The sequence below is a fragment of the Amaranthus tricolor genome, chromosome 11 (assembly GCF_026212465.1).
Source record: "Amaranthus tricolor cultivar Red isolate AtriRed21 chromosome 11, ASM2621246v1, whole genome shotgun sequence".
Taxonomy (NCBI): domain Eukaryota; kingdom Viridiplantae; phylum Streptophyta; class Magnoliopsida; order Caryophyllales; family Amaranthaceae; genus Amaranthus; species Amaranthus tricolor.
This window is the reverse complement of record NC_080057.1, coordinates 18,293,201-18,308,284: the sequence shown is the minus strand read 5'-3', so window position 1 is coordinate 18,308,284 and position 15,084 is coordinate 18,293,201. Positions and strand designations below refer to the sequence as shown.

The window sequence follows — 15,084 nt, the reverse complement described above, 5'->3', positions numbered from 1 at the left end:
GCACTGGGTATAGCAGGTGCTCCTCAGCCTTCATCAGGTACAAATAACCAGGAACAGAACCAATTGCGGGTGAATGAGATAGCTCAAGCAGTAATAAGACCAGAAGCAACTCCAGCTATTCGACAGAATGAATCAGCTGGGGCTTGGTCTCACATGTTTGCAGGTTCTAGGATGGCGGCTAAGGGTAAATCTCTTGCTTTTATCCCCCCTACAGTGGAGAATGGTGTTAATTGTGCAAAATTGCAGCAATCTGAGATTGAAATCTTAGCTGAGAGGCGGATGAATGCTTTAATTGTGTATATTGTGGGTGATACTCCAACTATTGCAAACTTGCATAAATAGTTAGCCTATGAGTGGAATTTTGTTGCTAAGCCTACAATTTTTGTACATGATGAGGGTTACTTTTTGATTGAATTTGCAAGGATGATCGGAATGAGGTTCTATATTCTGGGCCACATACGTTTTTTGGGAAACCTATGATTTTGAAGCCATGGTCTGCTGACTTCAACTTTCAAGATGAATTGCTTAAGATTGTCCCACTGTGGGTTAAGTTTCCTAACCTTCCATAAGCTTCGCTTAAGCGACTACATACCTGGTTTAGTCTTTGGCTGCCGAGTACTTCTTGTTTGTTAAAGACCAATTAGCCTATCTCTTTGATCTGACCAGGTCAATCGACCTATCTCCCAACGTACCGGAGCTTGTCTACCCGCGGAAGATTAGTAGTCAAATGATCGATTCATTCCTCAATCACAGCAGGCAGACCTTCTTACTAATAGATCATTGCAAGCCCTTCTACGCCTATCTTCCCCCTCTGCGCCTTGAACAGAAGCTCAAGTGCGCGAAGACCCTCTGACTTAAGCAGGTGCTATCACTTAAGAGAATCTCCGGGGCCTTCTTAAAGACTACCACCTTCTCTTCGGGCATTGGAAGATGAATCAACTCCATATAAGCTGGATGAGCCGAGCCTTCTTTTTGGATTGGTCAAGACCTAGACCTAATGGTCAGGGCGTTCTTTCATTATCTGAATCAGATGAGATGAGGCTGAGTTCTCTCAATATCTGTCTCGCCTTTATCCTGGTCTGGTAGTCTCTTTGTCCCATCATTCCCTTTGAGGGAGTCCCAGAGCCTATTCTTTCAAAGAGCGCATTCCCCACACCCTATTCTCTAATGGCTCTTTCTGTGCGTGGTTCTATTTAGACTATTGATTTGATCTGATCTGGGAAGCAAGCACTCTTCTGTAAGCCTTCGAGAAGGTTCGTAGCCTTGCTAACGGGTTTCAACCTTTCCCTATGTGCCTGGTGACTGATACCTGCCCCCGGAGACCCAAGCAAGACTCAATTAGTTGTCCTTCTAACCCTTGGCTAAATTCTTGTATTCCTTCACTCAACCTTGGCTTGATAGGCTTAGCACGATACTACGGTTCTTCAGGCCCGACTCGGCATGGTTCACCACCTTACCTTCCTCTGCTCTTTCTTTTTTGGCTTGTTATAGTTTAACCCCGGTGAACTTGGTCTATGATTTCTCTTCTTAATACCCGACCGCTAGGTTCGTTCGAGAGCACGGTTCCGCTTGGTGCGCTAGTGTGCCTGACTTATAAGTAGGTGTTTTCTTCGCTCAAAGACTTCTTGCTTGTCTTCCCCGGTCTTTCGACAACGGGAATGAAGTTCAAAACACTCTTTCTAGCAGACTCGTCAGCGGCTGACTCTTCCTTCTTATTGCATGAATCCCAAACCCGCCACCTCATGTGCCAAAGTAAAACGGTTGTTCTTCCTTCCGGGTTCAGTTTGCTTGTTTCATACAGGAGATACTGTTCTCTTCTTTCTTCATAGGGTTCTCTCCTTAATCTTCGCATAAGCGACTTCATACCTGGCTCAAAGCATAGTGGATTTTTTCCTGCTACCATTGAATCAACTGGTATTGGACTGCTCTCAAACAAGGGGGAGCAACTCAAGGATTTTCCTTGGGTTAGGGGAAGGAAGGCCAGTACAGCGTACTTTCATAAAGGTAGTTTATTTGCTTACTCGTTAAGGTATGTAATCACTTAAGCTTATGGATTGATCGTTCTTGTTTAGGAATTGAGTATGGGGCTTGTGCTTTCTCTCAGCCTACGTGTGCCGTACACCATCGTTTACCCGGAATGCTATCCCTAAAGAGAAAGGACTTTTTTTAGTCTTGAATTTCAGGTTTAATAACTTAGCTGGATTGGTTACGCTGTCTACTAGAGTATGCTAGAGCTTGCAGGCCGAGCCTCCTCATTCTGCTATGCCCGGTGGTCGAAAGCACGGTTCAACTGCGGTGTGTAATGTGATGTCTGAATTGCCCATTAAGGGCTGACTCCGCCAGGCAAAGGCAAGAGGACCACTACTGTGATGTAACTGATGATCAGTGGACTCTTCTTCCTCTACTACTGAGACCGACCTGCTAAGAGGTATGAAGTCGCTTAAGCTGCTTCGATGCTTAAGGCATTTAGTTGCTTAGTTAAAGCAAAGCATTAAGGAATGTAATCAAATAGGCCCTATCCGAGTAAAAGCACGGGCGGGACTATAGGCGGAATCCGGTAGTTTAACCTATCCTAGTAGAAAGCGCCACCGTGTAAAGATCCCCTTCTTTCTTCACCGCGGAAGCGACCACAGAACGAAATCACTGGAAGGACCCCCCATAACTACGGTTTGCCCGGAACCCACTGAGACCGGATCATGAACTACTAGAGTTCTAAAAGCATGTCTTTACAACCTAAAAGAATGCTGACTCTTGCCAGAGCCTTTTCTTACCCACACGCCAAACAAGATCGAAAAGAATGTCGTTCCTGGGCCTATAAGACTGCTAATTTGCTTTATTTCTGCTCTTCTCTCTTTACGGGGAATTTCATAGGATAGAGTTCGGTCTTATAAGATTGCCTTTAGCCACCCCATCCTGACTGACGCTATCCTAATTGAAACGGTGTTGGAGCAAAAAGGACGATTTATCCCCACGCCTTACTCTTTGAATGCTTTGGGCATAGTTTATAGAAAGATTCATGCAAAGGACTAGCGCTCCGTTGCTGCACTCTCGCAAAGCAGACTTCCCGATTAGGACTATAAGACATGGGAGAGAGGAGTTGGCAGCATTGCTATTGAATGGAATATAATACACTCTTTCTTTTCAGGTCGGGTTCAAGATTCAAGAATGGTCTCATCGGGGTATTCACCTTTCCTATATTCCCACTCGAGCGGGATCAAAGGAGATGATGATGAGTTCTTCTCGTAGCTAAATGCCCAATTCGGGCAGGGATAGAGGATCAAGAGACTGTACTCGCCCCCCTCCCCTTCAATACGCTGTTAGAGGCGTTGTTCCTATCCGCATTGATGAGGTCTTTAATTCGATTAGGACAAGCAGTGACCACTATAGAAGAACAGAGACACAAGCTATAGCCATTAGACAATCACTTGACTTTCACTGATAGCATTGAATGGGGAGCATGAAAGCAGAGAGGGAAGAATTTCTTTGCTAGGAAAATGAGTAAACATTCGATAAGCTTCGCATAAGCGATTACATAATAGAGTAAGGTAATGCCAATTACTTACTTGAATAAGTAAGGTTGTTTACTACTTACTCGTTAGAGTAAGGAAGGGAAAGCGAACCACAGAGAAAGCCGGCTCTTCCTGATCTGACATTGCCGGGAAAGAGACAACAGCTACTCTTCCTCCACGAACTTCTTCTATAGCACCGTCTTCCTTCTCTTCTTCCCGAGAACCTGAAAGGGATTCGTGAACAACTGCAGCTCATACTCTGACAACGGATTCAACGGTATCGCTTATTCCTTATGCATCATATAATATACTACATACCTTATCAAGTAAACTACCTTATTTGTTTTTATTAGCTGTCCCAGGGAAAGGACTAAGTATTGGCAGTTGGCATGTCCGAGCTAAGATCTTTTGAGGCCGGTAAAGACGGTTGCGTAGCTTACTTGGTAAAGGACTCCTTTAGTTTAGCGGTCATGGATCGATTCTAGGTAGTTCATTATGATTGGCAACCTCCTTATTGTCAAGAATGCCAGAAAGTAGGACATAATTGTGATTTACAGACTAAACCAGCTTCTATAGTGAGAAAGGTTACTAAAGTTTGGGTACCTAAAAACACCACACACAATGTTCAAGCTACTCCTGCTCATGGGATAGTGCCTCTTAGTAGTGATGAAGAAGAAGGCTGGAATCCTCTTGTTAATAAGAAGAAAGAAGCAAGGCTTACAGCATCTCAAAAAGGGAAGCAACCTCAGGACTTGAATAGCAGAAAGAAATTTTTTTGCATTAATGAGTCTGCAGCAGAACAAGAAGATGGTGAGTTGAATGATGTGGTAGCAGAATTGGAAGCTGATGGGTCAAGAGTGGGAGAGGAAGGGGTGCAGAATTCAGATGTGACCTGATGATTGTAGCTACATGGAATGTGAGGGGGTTAAATGACCCTAAAATAGAAATATTAGACCTCTCCATAGTAAAGAAGAAGTTAGGATCTCATTGGAGAAAGTACGTTCTTTTGCACTTTTCGTCGATCGAAGTAAGGCAAGTCTCAGTCTTGTATTGGAGGTTGGTCAGAGGGCCGGCCCATGGTCGGCGGATCAATCATCTGATTTTGTCCAGTTGAAGGTAGTGGAAAGCATTTACGCTTTACGAAACGAGTTGTTTTCAAAGCTTCCGAGTTGGTAGAGCTTCGGGCGGGAACTTATTGAAAGGAGTGTTGACAGATCGACCTAAGGGCACGTGGCTAAGGTAATTGAAAAACAAATCAAAACGCCGTCAATAAGAAGGAAGTTCAGTTGTCAATTGTTGGACCACAGGCCTTTCATGTTGAAAGGGGACCTTTGAAGAGTCCGTGTCTGCCGTTGGAGAGCATTTATCCATAAAAGAAAGTATGCCACTGGTGGGGTCCTCCCCTGCAATGTATGTTGGAGAGTCGGCTTCCCTAGTCTTAGCGGAAAGCTAGTGATCGCCAATTCTTTTGTCATGGGCAAAGTTCTTTCAATCCAATCTCACGGAAATAGCTTATACATATTGGGGTACTGTAGGAGTCTTTCATTTCGTAGAGCTAAAGATTTTAATTTCCGACCATATTGGACTTGATGTTATGGCGAAGGGGTGCCAACAAGGTGTAATCAAGGTCAGAAAACTAAGAAATTTCTCCCGAGGGTTATGCTTCCTACTTAGGAAGAGCCCATTTCAAAGACAGGCGAGCCAAGACTTTTTCTATTTCTATCGTTGTTAATATTATTATATATAGTTTTCTTATTCTAAAAAAGGGGGGTTGTGGTGTAATTACTTCTTCTATATGGCCTATTCTCTTTAGCAAGAAAAGCCTTTGAAATGGGTTGTAGTACAGTAGGCCATCGCTAGTGAGAATTGACGAGTAAGACTAACCCGCCCCATTACTTGTTCCCGGGAAATGCTTTTTTTGAGAGCGTGGAATCTGTGCTTTAGCAGTCGGCTTTTGGGCTTTTTTTCCGGAATACGGATGAGATCAAAAAGAGTACAGTACAGGAATTTTTGTAAGGGGTCTCGGCTTAGAAGAGTCTGTGGCTCGTTTGATTGATTCGACCCGGCTGTTTCAGCCGTGGCTTAGTGGCTAGTCTCTCTTAACAAGCAGTCGCCGTACCATAGCCCAACCACTTACTACCTCAGCTAGGTAGTCTCCTAACTATGAGACCGTGCCCAACAGAAAGACTTGTGGTCAACTATCTTATTATCCCTAAAAGGGGGACTCTAACTAAGAAAGTGGAATACTCATCAATGGATTCAACTATTCACCCAATGTTGTTTACAATCTTGTATGGGAAACTTTCCTTTCCAGTAGACGGGTACCTGTCCCCGGAAGATAGATGCCACGGAGAAGACCCTAAAATCTCTGTTGTGTGCCCCGACAATCAATATTAAAAATATTCGTACCTTGTTGAATAAGAAGAACTAGCCGTCTCTGAACAATCATCACCAGTAAGTCGTCCGAAACCTATTCCTATTCCTCTGCTTCTCCATTTGCTCGATCAGGGGAACCACACCAACATACGGTGCGCTTAAGACGAATGTCATATAAGGAGAGGGGGACGGGGCTCAAGCCCTACAGTACAGGTCGGTCAACCACTACTCTAAGTCTACTCTAAATAAATTCAATTCCTTTAGCTGACATAACATAAAGAGTCTCTTCTCCAGCGAGCTTATTATTAAGCAGCAGCCTCTGATTCTTCAATTGCTCTTTCTTTCGCTCCATTCCCGGGCTAGGATAGCCTAGAGTAAGAATAGACTCATATGAAGACATTAGAATAGAAGAAGGAGAAAGCTGAAAATAAGGTCTCTAACTCTCCGGTTTGTCGTTCAGCAGCTTTTGGATCTTACTCTAAAAGTAAGTAAGTCATTGAATAAAGTCTTTCTTTTTTTTGTGTACTGTACAACAACCTTAACCGCACAAGCCTGGGCTGGGCCTACTTCCATCCCCAGAGGAGCCGTATGAGGCGGAAGCTCCACGTACGGTTTTGAAGCCGAGCCTTTCCAGCAATGGGGCTTAGGGACCGATATGATGATTGGTTTAGGTAGGGCGGCCGGCCTACTACAGGCACCTGTAGGGATTAGTGTGTGAGACCGCGATCCACAAACTAAGGCATGGGACTCACCCTTTACTTGGGAATGAAAAAGGGAAAGATAGCATGTCACAAGAGCGAGGCGAGCAAGAAGCACCTACTGCGAGAGGGACGCCTCGCGAGCCGGGCTTATAGAGATGAGGCCTTTTGGCGAAGCCAAGTAAATTTCGGGCCACCAAACCCTGCAACTGATGAGAAGGCCCTATGGAATAAAGGGAAGCGTGTACGTTGTCACACTCCCTGCCTTCCAAAGGTGCCTAGAGGACGGGCTAGACGCAGCAGAGCGACGACCCGGGGGCGGATTCCCCACCGGCAGGGGGACAGGAGACGGCCATCTCAAGGCACATCACGACCTACAGGCAAGACCGGCGAGACCTGGGAAGGCAACCCGATTGGGAGTCAGAGGATCCATAGTACCTGCAGCCTTCCAGACTGAATATTCATCATTTTTGAAAGCGGGGGGAAGGGATCTCTTTTCTGCAACGGAAAAAGAGGAGCAGATTTTACTCGGCACAACCTAACGATACATCCAATACCTATGATCTGTGCTTAGAAAGCAAACTATATAGGCAAGAATTAACTTCAAAAATGGATGCGAGCGACACAAAACTTACCTTGCTATCCACGAGACGACGTTGAGGCTAACAACAGCACGATCTGCCCGCAAGGCTGACTCATTCGGGCTTCATAAACCCAACCTGATTATGAAACCGCAAAAAGGTTGACTTCCACCACATTTAAAAAGGCACCGGTTTGGGCGGCAATTTCTCGCTTTCGATTCCCAGATGAGGTGTGTGACGTGGTATTCTAAAGCTCAAAGTCTAAACCCTCGTTCGTGTGGATAAGGAAGGACCTATGAAAGAACTGGTCGAGACTAGTCTCTTAGTTAGCCAGTATAAGGTGTCAAACGAGAACGAGCAAGGGCTAGGTAAAGGTCAAAGAGAATAAAGGAAAGGTTTAAGGGTTCTTTCTCGTAAAACACTATTGCTATCATTCCTCGCCTTACAACCAAGCGTAGACCAGCAAAAGTAGATAGGACTAAGGAATAGCAGCAAATCTCTCATCTGGAAACCTCTCACGTCCAGTTCTGTAGTAGAGATGGAATTAAAAAGAAACTAATAACATGTTGATTATATCCAATTTTTGGGACACCACTGATTTTAGTTCATCATGGGTAGGGACACTATTGCTGATATAAGAACCTCTATACGAAATGCTGACATGAATAGAAAAGGAACGAAGTAGCTCGACTGTTAAGGTAGTTGACTTACTCACTCAAAAGAGTGAGGAGAGGAACGCGAAAGGGGTGGGGCCACGTGGTTAGCCCGTGAGGGTGAGGCTGACGAAGGAAGTCTTTCTTGGACAGATGGCTTGGGGCCACTTATCTTTCAAACTTTGCTTTGATTGCAGTAAAAAATCCTAGAGAGAGAGGCTTACTATTACATACACGTATAATAATCTCAATGGCAGCAGCTCAATCACTTTCTTGATGAAGATAAAAAGAGAGTCATTAATCTAAATGCCGTCCGGGTGAATATTCAATCGCAGCAAAGATCCCAGCTGGGGATTCTCTAATCTCTAAGATTAATAGTCATACTATGGCCTTCCCCACGAAAGAAGTTTTTTCATTTCTTCTGTGATGGAGATAGCACGGGCTAGGGATAGTTGCAGTGGAAGACCTTTTCTGGTAATTTCAAAACGAAAGTAAAGCACTTCCTCTGACTAGTAATGCATGCTACCTTGACACCCGTCTTCAACCTAATTTAGCAGTTTATGACAATTGCCCTAGATGCAAGGACCCAAGCGAGGCTTTCTTCTTCTTCTTCTTGAGAGAGTGTTCACAGTAGAATAAGGTCTGGATGAAGTTTCTGCCCGAAAAAACTTTGTCAATCAGCAACTTTCGGACTGGATAAGTAGTAAGCTTGATCAAGAATTGAGTTCTCATCATGATTCTCAATGGAAACCCTCCAGTATGAAGTTCAGCCCACTCCAAGCTTTGGCTTTGCTACCTACACCTAGTTTTGAAAGAGTTGTTTCCGAACGGTCTACTCAAACTCCCGCTTAAGCGAAGCTTATGGGGTCGCGGAAAGAATTGGGTTCGAGTCCCATAGCCCCGATGTGGCGAAAAAGACTGACTGATTCAACAAGACATCATGCCTGCATTAAGATTTAAAACTTGCCGTCTACTTTTAGGAAACGTTCTATTTAAAGAAATAACACTAACGCAACGCCGCATTCTCCGAAATTTGAGAATTCAGAAAAGATCTATTAAGAAAAAGATTTATCCGATTATTTCTTAATAGTAGCAGTTACATCAAATTACAAACAACACGCAAGTTGTCCCTTTTTTACGGGAATTTACCCATCACAAAGATGCACAGAAGAACAAAACGAACTTCATATATCCCTTTTCTACTTAATCCAGAAAGAAGATTGGACGTTATTCTGGTTCGTCTCCATTTTTGTGAAACTCTTCCTCAAGCAAGGCAGCCGATAAGTCATCGAAAGGTGTGTGTGAATAATTCCATAGTCAACATTAGTCATTTTCAACTTTCCCCTGGTGATATAATATCTTTTCAAGAAGATTACGCGAGAACCCACGGTGAAGACATAAGGAGATTTTTCTATATCAAAATATCAGTTGAGAAAATCATAGGAAAATTAAGAAGGGTACGGAAAAGGGTAAAAAACAAGCGCCAAATAAGCAAAACAGAATGGCTCCGCCAAGTCAGAATGTGGAGAAGAAGACAAATAGAATGGCTCCGCCGACTCAAAACTAAGAAGGGATGCCTCCTACTACTAAAAGACAAAGTCCGGTTTTTGCAAGAGTTACATTCTTCTATGGTAGACTTTGAAAGTATAAAGAAGATTAGATCAGTCCACTACTGCTGGAAAATGAAGAGGAATTTCAATCACATCTTAAGAGATTATGAGGGTGTACCTCACATCGTGAACTTATCCATAAGGAGCGGAAGATTAATAAGTCATGAAATTCTATTAAAATATGATTTTTATGAGGAGTTCTATCCTCATATACTAAGGAGTATGAAGGAGTTATTCTTAAGGAAGAAGAGAATGAAGAGAAGAATCAAAAGGATAGAACTACCTACTCATTATTCGGAGGTCAATTATAGAACACTAAAAGCTGTGGTATCTTATGGACCTAACATAGATCACATCCCTCACGACATAAGATTGAAAGATCCAAACCTACCTTAAGCTTCGCTTAAGCTACTACATAACCTTACCCTAACGAGTAAGCAAATAGGAATTACCTGACTCTTTTGAGTCAGTAAGTAAACTACCTTTATTATTGTAATAAGGTACTTCATACCTCGGGAAACATGGCCCAATTTCTCTTCTTTCTTTTTGATTTCGGGTTTCTTTATTGCCCAGAACGCTAAAAGGTGGTCCAGAAGCTAGCCGAACCCGGGCGCATAAGAAATTCTCGGCGTCGAGAGATCGTAAGTAACTCAGTGAATGCTCTCCAAGAAGGGCTTGGTTTGGAAGAAGGAAATGAAATATGAACAACCGCGCTGGTCGTATGTAATAGATCGACTTTCCTGCTAGTTCTTACTCCAAAGCAGCATGAAAGTTCCATTTCAGTGAAGGACTACGTATCATGATACTTTCTGTTTTGTCTAGCCTGGCTTTGGTCTCTGGTTTGATGGTTGTACGTGCTAAAAATCCGGTACATTCCGTTTTGTTTTCCATCCCAGTCTTTCGCAACACTTCAGGTTTACTTCTTTTGTTAGGTCTCGATTTTTCCGCTATGATCTTCCCAGTAGTTTATATAGGAGCTATAGCCGTTTCATTCCTATTCGTTGTTATGATGTTCCATATTCAAATAGCGGAGATTCACGAGGAAGTCTTGCGCTATTTACCAGTGAGTGGTATTATTGGACTGATCTTTTGGTGGGAAATCTTCTTCATTTTAGATAATGAAACCATTCCATTACTACCAACCCAAAGCAATACGACCTCTCTGAGATATACGGTTTATGCCGGAAAGGTACGAAGTTGGACTAATTTGGAAACATTGGGCAATTTACTTTATACTTACTATTTTGTCTGGTTTTTGGTTTCTAGTCTTATTTTATTAGTAGCCATGATTGGGGCTATAGTACTGACTATGCATAGGACTACTAAGGTGAAAAGACAGGATGTATTCCGACGAAATGCTATTGATTCTAGAAGGACTATAATGAAGAGGACGACAGACCCACTCACGATCTACTAAAGGTAGTTTACTTACTTAATCTTTAGAGTGAGGGAATAAAATAGAAAAAGAAGAAAAAACATAAAAAAAAGAAAAGAATGAAAAAGCATTTAGGAGTAGTAGAATGATCCCCTTGCCTACAAGCAATCAATTGATTCGTCATCGTAGAGACGAAAAAAGGCGCACGGACCGTACGCGAGCTTCGGACCAATGCCCCCAGAAGCAAGGAGTACGCCCGCGTGTTTCAACGAGAACACCTAAAAAACCTAATTCAGCTCTACGTAAGATAGCCAAAGTACAGTTGAGCAATCGACATGATATATTTGCTCACATTCCAGGCGAAGGTCATAATTTGCAGGAACATTCTATGGTCTTAATAAGAGGAGGTAGAGTGAAAGATTCGCCAGGTGTGAAATCCCATTGTATTCGAGGAGTCAAGGATTTGCTGGGAATTCCGGATCGAAGAAGAGGCAGATCCAAATATGGTGCAGAAAAAGCCAAATCGGTATGAATGGAAGATGCCCCTTCAACTTCTTTTTCTTGGTCGGTCCAGGGAACCCGCGTTAGGCCAAAAAAAACTATATGGAGACAAAGAAGTTCGTATTACACCAAGAATTGACAAGCGAATGAATCGACTATTTTTTCGTCGGTGCGCTCATGGAGAATTTCTTTGTACCGACCAGAAGAGCACAAGAGAAAGGCGGATCCAATACCAAGACGACTTCTTTCTCAGGAAGTGCAGCAAGTACTTGAGAAATGTTGGAATATCATGCCCCACGGAAAATAGACTTACCGACAAGAGAGAACGAGACTGACCCACCTAAGATAGAGAAGGCAAGAGTGAGTTCGGATTGGAGAAAGTTTTTGGGATAACTGAAAAGTACATTGAAAAAGGATTTAGGAGGAAGAGTTCCGGTCCGGCGATGACTACAATACAATCGAGCGGGATCCGAAGATCAATCGAATTTCATTGCCCACCGAAAAGAAGGTATGGTTGTGCCTGAAGAAGGGCAGTCAGAAGAGGAGAAATCAGCCTGAGTTCAATTAGTCCCAGCCTTATCAGTACAAGTAGCCGGAGGAGTGTACCGAGGGAGGAGAGGTTGTTAAGGAAGAAGAGTCCCAGCACGACAAGCACAATAAAGAAGATCCGAGTTCATCTGCTTGTCCAAAAGGAGTTGAAAAGACAAAAAAAACTTCCATACTTGTATCCAAGTAAGCAAATAGGAATTACCTTTTCTACAATATGGAATTCTAGGTTAAGCAGCATCTAATTGCATGGATTTCACCTATCTTATGCATCCAGGTAAACAGCATCCACGGGATTAGCCCCATTCATTTATGGTTGATCACCTTCTGAACCGAAACCCCTACTTGGGAACAGACCTTGAGGGAGAGCCCGAGATCATAGAGTAGGGAGAGAGAAAGGGGTTGGAGAAGGAATCCGAGTTCCATATATGACCAATCAAAGTTCCTCGCTGGGGCATAATCACTAACGAAATGGAGAGAGATGTCTTTGAAACAAGCTGCCTTGATTATGGATCACCTTCCACTTCTATCATCGGGACAGACGCTAGCCTGATGAACGAAAAGATGCGCAAGCTCTCTCTGATGGACATGAAAGTGGAGAGTAAGAGGGGAGATTATCCACAAGATGAGAATAGATCTCGGTCAGGACGAGAGCAATAGCTCATGCGAATCTGAGAACGGATACACGACTTTGACCTTACTTTTGAGCCTGCAGGGTGTCGAAGTCCTATTAGGAGACAGTCGGGGGCAGAAAAAGGCCAGGTTCTGAAAGAAAAGAGGTTTACACAAATTCGATGAGATAACTACCCGGGGAAGGCACCCCCAAAATATGCTTAATGCCGGCTGCTCTGAAAAGGTAAATCAATAAATAATGAAGGTAATGGTCCATGATCCAACTAAGTCTTTTTTTAAGATCCCCATTGAGTAAGAAAGGAGTCCAAATCGTGGAGTGCCTATCCCATAAAATGGCTAAAGAACAGAGGTGATCAGCCCGACCTATGTACCCAAAGGAAGGATAATAGGGAGAGTCTAATCCGGTTACCCCAGGAAGCGCGCAGAAGCTCTCTCCCGGCAATGCAAAAGCACACAAAACTTTTCCCTATAACGCACAGCATAATATAAAAATCCCGGAAGAAAGAAGGTGTAGCCCACATAGAAGTCTTCGTGCCAAACACTTAGGTTGGTGGAAAAGCAAAGAAGCTGCTTCCAACCAAACCAAAGAACGAAGAGCTTCATCAGACCAACAGTCGTTCGAAAGGCCCCTTTGTTTATAAAGTTACCGATCCTCTATGCTCGTCGTATCGGTACGCTGTGGCTTTTCATCCGGCCGGAAGTTTTTGGTTTTCTACCTCGGGATCAACTGGCCCTACATAGTAAAAAGAACGTGCCGTAAAGGAGACCAACTTTCTTGATAATGGTGCTTGCTGCAAATGAGGCTTGCTTTCTTTGAGGAATTGATGAGTGAAAGGCGATGCCAGTCGATTGAGACTCTGATTCCTACATACCAGACTTTGATCAATCATACATGATAGGAGAGAAATCGTCTGATTAAGAAGGAAGGGTTAGGATATATTAACAACCTTGAATGGTTGATGGGGGACAACCGTCCTCTTAATCCATATATAAAGGGAAGAATTTTGAGTTATATCGGAGTATACTTTATACCACAATTGGATGAAAATGTGGTTAAAGTGGCTTCGCTTCATTCCTATTTCCTATCTCTACTAGACTCGATCGAGAAAAAGAAAGATAACTTTTGACTGGGTTAAAAAGTATTCCACCTAACCTAATATTTTCTTTCTATTTATACTAGATTTCGAGGTTCGTTGACTGGGTACATAGAAAGCGGGAAAGGTCCAATACAAAGGAAAGGGTTGCGAGGCTTAACAATTTAGAATATAGCTGTTGAGGTGGCACCTGTTCCCCGGGGCGGGGTATATGCCCGTAGCTTTCTTCTGGATAAGAGAAGCGCTGCAACTGCAGGGGCTTGCCCTGAGACTTCTCCCAGGGCTTAGGACTCCCGGCCAAAAGAAGACTGGAACTTAATGGGCTTAGCTGCGCAGGAATAAGTTTTTTTCTGCAACAGGTACTAGATCTGCCATTGCCTTACAGGAAACCGGTCCTACATTTACAGGGCTTACCAAAGGGCAACTCCAGGTGAAGACCTTATTAAGCACTCCAATTGGGCTTGCTTCCCAAAGATCCTTAGCTTTCTCCCAGGAGTGATACAATGGCAATAGGATAAATCCCACTATTACGGTGGAATTTCTTACCCAGAGACTGGAAAACTCTTATGAAAGCCCTTAATCTAAAGATTAAGCAAGTAAACTACCTTTTTGTCGCGAAATAAATGAAACTTCTAAGAGTCCCCATATCCGCTATTGATAGCTATGGTTGAACTCTCACTAGAGAGGCTTGCTTACCTTATGACTTCAACTGGGAGGGCAGTGGGAAAGCTACTCCAAGTAAACTGACTAGCCTACGCTAAAGAACCTCTTCGCTTTGCTTTGTTTGAGTCACTTCGTCCCGAAAGCTTTCGTGCGAAGAGTAAATAAAGGTCAAGCGTCAAAGCCAGGCTCTTTCACCAATCCATCGAGTTTAATTCCTGCTATTGGGAGTTCTGCATTAAAGTAGAAGCTAGCAAAGCAAGTCAGGGAAGCTAATTGCGACAGTTAAGCTCTTTCAAGTTTGTAATATTTTGAAAGCTATCCTGTTACAGATTCTGTTAGCAAGCCAGTTCCATTATTGATATTGATTGACAGAGAGCAAAAAACTAACCGGTGTTAGCAGTCTTTCCGGTCTTGCCCACTTCTCACTGTACATGCCAGTCTTGGAATGCCAGTACAAAAAAACTTTTTAGGAAGAGTGAATATCACTTCCCGGTCAGTTTCCTTTCTTGCTTACCGGCTTAGCTCTGCAGAACCGATAGGTTTCCATTCTCCTAATTCAGTCTATAGACTTTGGTTTAGGTTCAATCCAAGACCAGGAAAGCAACGAAGCCCAATGCCAAGCAAAGCCCTAGACTACAAGTGAAGAAATTGGGTTCAACTAAGCCCTTAACCCAACATGAGGCGGAGCCTTAACCCGACACAAAAGGGACCTATTAGGATAGTGGGCTTAGTCATCCCAACATAGGTAGGTTGTCAACCAAAAAGGGGAAGTTCCCGTGATTTAAGGTTTATGGATATCCTACCCTAAGACGAGAGGATTGGGCTTAGAGCACAAGACCCATCAG

General features: G+C 43.4%; 2 protein-coding genes and 1 pseudogene across 2 annotated transcripts; all 3 read left to right on the top strand.

The window, feature by feature from the left end:
- Window positions 1-8,757: 8,757 nt before the first annotated feature.
- Window positions 8,758-10,409, top strand: LOC130827068 (ribosomal protein S4, mitochondrial-like). The gene is given in 2 exon segments (XM_057692692.1): window positions 8,758-8,895; window positions 8,897-10,409. Coding segments are annotated over 2 exon segments (1,065 nt in total). The 3' UTR covers window positions 9,824-10,409.
- LOC130827071 (NADH-ubiquinone oxidoreductase chain 6-like) lies at window positions 10,227-11,045 on the top strand (annotated as a pseudogene).
- Window positions 10,948-11,353, top strand: LOC130827074 (ribosomal protein S12, mitochondrial). Its single transcript, XM_057692695.1, has one exon. It carries the CDS (start codon window positions 10,948-10,950, stop codon window positions 11,332-11,334), a length of 387 nt encoding a protein of 128 aa, XP_057548678.1. The 3' UTR covers window positions 11,335-11,353.
- The last annotated feature ends 3,731 nt before the right edge of the window (window positions 11,354-15,084 follow it).

Excerpts from the sequence above, each read along its gene's own strand:
- LOC130827074 (XM_057692695.1), top strand. The coding sequence starts at position 10,948 with ATGATCCCCTTGCCTACAAGCAATCAATTGATTCGTCATCGTAGAGAC.